Source organism: Prionailurus viverrinus, chromosome D3 (assembly GCF_022837055.1).
Source record: "Prionailurus viverrinus isolate Anna chromosome D3, UM_Priviv_1.0, whole genome shotgun sequence".
NCBI classification, from domain to species: Eukaryota; Metazoa; Chordata; class Mammalia; order Carnivora; family Felidae; genus Prionailurus; species Prionailurus viverrinus.
The window spans coordinates 23,674,398-23,681,041 of NC_062572.1; the positions used below are offsets into that span (position 1 = coordinate 23,674,398).

Consider the following 6,644-nt stretch of genomic DNA (forward strand, 5'->3'; position numbering starts at 1 on the left):
GCTCTATTATCCCCATTTTACAGATGAGCAAACAGGGGAGCTGAGTGGGAAAGATGAAGCTGATTGATTTGCGCCTAGAGTCCCTCAGTTACCTCTCCTGAGCAGCGTGCCTGGTGACCTGGCAATGCCATTGAGGGCCCAGGCAGGCACTATGGTCACAACCTGATGACTGTGAGGGTAAGGACAGGGTGTCCCTGGGAAAGGCCCTCCCTTCTGCTGAGGAAGCAGCTTTTCCAGTCAAACAATAGCGTCTGTTCCTGGCAGGCTATCAAGCCGGGCTGGGCTGGGCTGGGCCATTGTGGGAGGGGGTGGGAGAGGGAGGAATAGAGCCTCCCTAAGAGCTTTCAGGCATCACAGGGCCTGGGCCTGGAACATCTTGTCCTGGTACAGCTGGGGATACTGAGGCCTAGGGAGGTCAAGCGCCTCTGAGTCTATCAGGGCAGGCTACCACTTCCTGCCTCCCACCCCTCACCCCTGTGGTTTCCCACCCCATCTGTACCTGTCATGAGGGGTTTTGAGGACTCCCTTCCCCCTGGCTTTCCAGGGAACAGGCCAGGATGTGGCAGCTGCAGTGTTCCACAGGAGCCCCCTGAGCCAGAGAGCCCAGGGAGGGAGGGTGCTGCCCAGCTTCCATCCACCTACAGTAGAGGCTTCTGAGCAGGCAGGAGGCTTGTGTAGGCCTGCTGGGTCCCAGTCAGGCCTGAGGCCTGCTTTAACCTGTTTGGTTCAAAGCTTCAGATCTGAGGCCTAAGGATGCTTGGGCCAGACAAAGGTCCCCCAGAACATGCTCTGTCGGTCTTGCTACAGAGCCAGCCTAGGTATGCTGATGCCTGCTTAGACTTTGAAGTCTTCTTAGACCTGAGGCAGTCTGAGCAGAACACATTCTAATGTTGAAATGAGCCCAAGTTGGTCCTAACAAGCCTCAGATCTGGGGCATCTGCCAGTGCTGAGGGCCTCTCTGGGCATGAAGCAAGTTTACATGTGCTCAGGCCAACTGGGTTCTGCTAATGGCTCACTCTTTGGGAGGTCTCAACAGGGCTCAAGTCTCAAGTCTGAGATCTGAGTACCCATGAGCCCCAGATGCATGGGAGTGTCTACTGAAGTCTGAGCCTGGGGCATCCCTGGCCCAAGCGCTTAGTCTTGAGGGGTCTCAAGCCATAAATAAGCCTGGCCACCTTCATTACCCTACCCTACAGTATGTTGCTCAGACATAAGTGGCTGGGGCCCTCCCTATCTCTATGACCCCCGTGAGTAAGTGCATTCTTCCTCCGCAAGAGGAAGAGGGAGAAAGGCAGCAGGACACTTCGTTGGGAGAGAATCACAGGGTCACCAGGGCTTTACAGCATACCCCTCCATACTCCAGAGTTTTGGAGGCGACACTCTGGTCCCAGCTGAGCCCTGGTTCGCCTCACGGCCCTTCGGAGCCTCAAGGATATCAATCATAAGACCCATATGGGGACCCTAAGGACAAAAACCTATTCCACACCTCCCCCATGCTCCCGACCCCAGCAAGGCAGGAGGCCTGCGGAAAAGCCGGCTCAGGGGGCGCGGCATAGGCGGGGCCTGGAGGACTCAATGGGGAGGGATCAGCCTAAAATCTCCAGCCAACGCTAAAGGGGCGGAGTCATCGGGGGCGGAGCTCGGCGGGCTGGAACACGAGGGAAGAGGCTCTGGCCTCAAAAAGGAGGCGTGGCCACTCCAGATAGGCCGCTCATTCCTGAGGGCGTGGCCGTCAGGGAGGTGGACATGGCATGGGGCTAGGAAGATCCACGGCTTAGCGGGCGGCGTGGAAGCGGCTGCAGAGCGGCTCCTTTAAGCCCCCGGCACCGCCCCCACCGCCCCGCCCCCCGCGGCGGTCTGGGTCTGGTTGGCGACCCGGTCGGGTCCGCGCGGACCGTGATGGAGCTGCACATCCTAGAGCACCGGGTGCGGGTGCTGAGCCTCGCCCGCCCAGGTCTCTGGCTCTACACCCACCCGCTCATCAAGCTACTCTTCCTATCCCGCCGCAGCCGGTGCGCGCCCGGGTTCGGAGGCATAGATGGGGGTGGGCTTCGCTGTTGTTCCGGGACGGGGTCGGGAGATTAACATAGCCGCGGGGCAAGCGGGAGCGGGCGGGGAGGGCCCTTCTCCTCTCTACCCCCCGCCCTCCCCGCACCCCTCCCCCCCCCCCCCCCCCCCCCCCCCGTCCCGGCCTCCATCCGGCTTGGGCCTACCTCCCTGGGACCGCCGCCTATCCGGCCCCGTGAGGCCCCCTCCCAGAGCTAGTTAAGGCGCAAACAACCCGGGGTGGGCAATGCTTAACTCCGAGTGGTGTCAAATGGACGCAGTTCCTTCCTGGCAACTATGGGGAGCTTTTTCCAGATGCCTCCCATCGGGTCAGAGGGACCGATCTAGGGGGCCCAAAGTCCGACGCCCCCGGGGGTGTCGCCGCGGGTGAGCCTCCCCTTCCGGAATGGAGGGTCCGAAGCTTCTGCGGAGGTCGGGAGGCGAAAAACAGTTTGTGATTCCGGTGATGAGGCCCACACTCCCCTGGCCCGGGAAGAAAATTGGGGCTTGAGGGGGCAAGCAGGGGTCTTTCCAGGCGCTTGAAGTGAAGTCTGCTCGCCCCCTCCGCTCAACCCAGGCTGAAGATGCCCCCCACCCCCATCCAGGTGCAAGTTCTTCAGCCTGACGGAGACCCCCGAGGATTACACGCTCATGGTGGACGAGGAGGGCTTCAAAGGTGGGGGCTGGGGAAGGATGTTGTGCTCCCCTCTTTGTGGGATTCTCATTAGATGCTGGAATCCAGAGTCCCAAGATCTGGATGCGAATTTGACTCCGCCACTCACTGGCTGTGTGCCCTTGAGCAAGTCACTTCCTCTGTCTGAGCTGTTTGTTTCCTCTTATGTAAAATGGGTATAGTTATGGTTCTTGCCTAATAGAATCCCATGAGAACTTTATAGACAGGGGTTTGAAAGGCACTTGGCAGCCTCAGGCCAGTAGCAGGGCTTCAGTTACAGTTCAGAGCAAGAATCGGGGTGTTCCTGAGGCATTTATATCCCCCTGGCCATTATTTCACGCTAGACTTATCTCCCTGGTGCGGATCATCCCCTCCCTGACTGGTCTGGGAACTCCAGGAGTCTGAGGGCTGGGAAAGGAATGCAGGAGCAGGCAGCCAGTCCAGGGCAGGGTCCTGGGGGGCCTCCTGACTGCGGTTGGGAGATTAGCAGACACCTTGGCCCCAGCTTCTGCTCCGGACTGGACGCCAGCCTGGTTCCTCCCTCCCTGGTCTCTGGAGCTGATATCTGGCTCCTACTCCTGCCAGCCTGACCCGTCCTCACAGGTCTGGAGTCTCAGGCCATGAAACTGTGGCTTGGCCCATCCGCTGGACCCTTCCAGGCCTTAGTTTCCCTGTTTGTAATGCGGGAAAGTCTGGGTCTGCTAAGGGAGAAGGGCATCTCTCTACCAACCTGATCTGCTGGCGCCCCCTGGTGGTGCCAGGTGGTATAAAACCTCTGTTCACCCAAAGAATGCCATCATGAGATATAATGCTGTCATCCCATTTTACAGATGAGGAAACTGAGATTCAGAGAAGTTAAATCATTTGCCCCAGGTCAACAGCAAGTAAATGGTGAAGCTGGTATTTAAACCCAGGTCTGTCTAAATCTGGAGTTCCAGTCTTAACTGGAAAGTTTGGATCCCTGGCAGGCCAGCAGATGTAAGGACTGAAGAACTTCTCAGTCCTTACATACATGCAATTCTCAGGAGCAGAACTTAGGAGAGGGAGACAGCCCCAGTCTCCAGACCTGCTCCTACCTTGGTAGAGCACGCCCCACCTCCCCCCTCTCCACCCCTGCCAAGGCATAGACAGGGAAACTGAGCAGCAGGGGACAGCCCAGTAGGTCCTGACATGGTGTATACTTCCTGCTCACAGAACTACCCCCATCTGAGTTCCTTCAAGTGGCTGAGGCCATATGGCTGGTGCTGAACGTGTCATCCCACAGTGGTGCAGCAGTGCAGGCTGCTGGGGTCACCAAAATCGCACGCTCAGTCATTGCACCACTGGCTGAGCACCATGTGTCTGTGCTGATGCTGTCTACTTACCAGACGGACTTCATCCTGGTGAGTTTTCTGCAAGCTCCAGTGCAGGGCAGGGTGGGTATGGGTGCCCGGGGGCTCATGTGATATATCATCTCCCTGTGGTCCAGGTGCGGGAACAGGACCTGTCTGTGGTGATCCACACGCTATCCCAGGAGTTCAACATTTACCGAGAAGTGGGCGGGGAGCCTGTGCCTGTTGCCAGGGATGATTCCAGCAATGGCTTTCCCCGTTCTCAGCATGGTGAGGTTACCCTCTGACACCCAGACCTCGGCAGGGCCTCCTTTTCCCACTGGGACCCTTCCCTTGTGAGGATTGGTCTGCGGGCATGGGGATACCAGCTGATACTGACTGCCTCACAAGACAGGGAAATGTGGAGAAAAGAGGTGGGTTCCTGTAGAGCATGACCCTACACCCCACCCAGATGGCCCTATCTGGCCACCAGGGGGCACCCCAACCCACAGTCTCCTTAACACCGGCTGCTGCCTGGTCCCTCCTAGCAGGACCCAGCCCCACTGTGCATCCCATCCAGAGCCCCCAGAACCGCTTCTGTGTCCTTACACTGGACCCTGAGACACTGCCAGCCATTGCTACCACCCTCATCGATGTTCTCTTCTACTCATACAGGTGGGCCTTGTTTGCACTTTGTTTCTCTTTTCACACCATTGTTCCCTATCCTGTGTTCCACTACCTTCCGCTTGTCCCTCAGTTCTGCAGCTCTGTGCCCTGTTCTATGTCTTGGGTTCCTGGCAGCCTGTGATACCCGTGTGCCCCTCACTGATGTTCAGGGAAGATCTCGATGCCACAGCTGCAGCCCTTTCCTGTATTGTGAACAGACAACCCCGAGCCATGCCTTGGTCTGGTCCTCTGCCAGCCCTGGGGTCCAGTGTCTTTGGAACAAGAGAGATTTATTGTCCTCCCCCACCTCCACCTGACACCATCAGGAGATCAGGGCCCTTGGACAGAGGAGGAGAGTGGCCCAGAGATAGGAGGAGATGCAGTGGGCCGGGTGCCCTGAAGAGCACTTGAGCCTTCTGTCCCTTCCCAGTGCCCCCAAGGAGGCAGCCTCTGGTGGTCCTGGACCCAGCTCTATTACATTCTTTGCCTTCTCCCTCATCGAGGGCTACATCTCCATCGTCATGGATGCTGAGACGCAGAAAAAGTATGTGACTCCTGACCCCTAGTGGACCATAGATCCTAAGCCAGTCCCAGGGAGGGAGGAGGAGGTGGAGCATCAGACTCTGAGGTCACCAGGTCAACCTGCTCCCAGGGGCTCACATTGGGGCAGGGAGGGGACAGGTGGGTGCCCTGCCCACTGCCTGCCTGCCTCTCCAGGTTCCCCAGTGACCTCCTGCTGACCAGCTCCTCGGGGGAGCTGTGGAGGATGGTGCGCATCGGTGGACAGCCCCTGGGCTTTGGTAAGGGCTGCTGCTGGTGGGCTGGGGACTTGGGGGGAATCTGGGGGAGGGGGGCAACCAGGATGATCCACATGCACCCCCCCTCCCCCCCACCATAACCCTCAGATGAGTGTGGAATCGTGGCTCAGATCGCAGGCCCCCTGGCTGCGGCCGACATCTCTGCCTACTACATCAGCACCTTCAACTTTGACCATGCCCTGGTAAGCACCATGGGTTGGGCTCCTGGAAAGACACTGAGGCCCAGGAGAGTGGGGAGGGTACAGGATGTAGTCCATCTGGGCCAGGAAGTCAGCATGGCCCTGACCCCTCTCTTCGTCTACCTGCCCGCAGGTGCCTGAGGATGGCATCGGCAGCGCCATTGAGGTCCTCCAACGACGGCAGGACGGCCAGGGCTCCTGAGGCCTCCATGCTGTCCCCTCACCCCAGGCTTCCAGAGACTTCTCTAAGCTATTTCCTCAAGCTCTGGGATGAGTCCTCCCCACCCCCATTCCTGCTGGGGGACCCCTCCTTCTGCTCTCTGTATGTAAGCTGCGTGCAGGCACCGGCTCTCACGTGGACACGCGTGTCTGCCCACGCAGGGGAACACGGTGCTCTGGGCTTCCTCCAGGAAGCCCTCACCCCTCACTCCCTGCTCGGCCTCAGTGTTTGCACATTCCCTGCCTGAGGCCCAAGACATCCCCCCTCTCAGTGCCCTGAGCCAGCTGCTCCCTTGGACAGGGCCCTGGTCTCCATTCTGCTTCTGGCTGGGTCACCTTCCCTGGCCAGGTGAGTTCTGACAGTGCCTGCCCCTCCCGGGGCCTCCAAGAAAAGTATTTTTACATCTTTCTCCCTTTTTTATTGACTTATTAATAAAGGCTTATAGTTCTAAAGGGTTGGGCTGTGGTCCATGGGAGTTGTTTGAGCTCAGCCATGGCTACTCTGCTGCTCCTTCCAGCCCCTCTGCCTGAGGTCCTGGTCTGTCCCTGTGTAGCTGGCTCTGGCTGGGCTCACCTGACTCAGTTCTCGCCTCGGGGAGAACCGAAGCCTTGAGAGGTGATGTGACTTAGCCAAGGTCACCTGATTCCCATCCAAGGCTACCTGCCTCTGAAGCCCAGCCTCTTTCTTCCTTTCTTTCTTTCTTTCTTTCTTTCTTTCTTTCTTTCTTTCTTT

At 58.4% G+C, this 6,644-nt stretch overlaps 1 protein-coding gene across 4 annotated transcripts; it reads left to right on the forward strand.

The window, feature by feature from the left end:
* Positions 1–350: 350 nt before the first annotated feature.
* Positions 351–6,366, forward strand: CASTOR1 (cytosolic arginine sensor for mTORC1 subunit 1). Of its 4 annotated transcripts, none has more exons than XM_047828800.1 (9): positions 860–2,012; positions 2,652–2,722; positions 3,914–4,101; positions 4,188–4,320; positions 4,578–4,704; positions 5,126–5,239; positions 5,413–5,495; positions 5,601–5,695; positions 5,826–6,366. In XM_047828800.1, exons 1-9 carry the CDS (start codon positions 1,900–1,902, stop codon positions 5,892–5,894), a joined length of 993 nt encoding a protein of 330 aa, XP_047684756.1. In that variant the 5' UTR covers positions 860–1,899; the 3' UTR covers positions 5,895–6,366. The 4 variants fall into 4 exon arrangements, with proteins under 4 accessions (XP_047684758.1, XP_047684756.1, XP_047684759.1 ...); XM_047828803.1 differs by having other exon boundaries at positions 863–2,012; positions 2,624–2,722; XM_047828801.1 differs by having other exon boundaries at positions 872–2,012; positions 4,581–4,704.
* Positions 6,367–6,644: the final 278 nt, after the last annotated feature.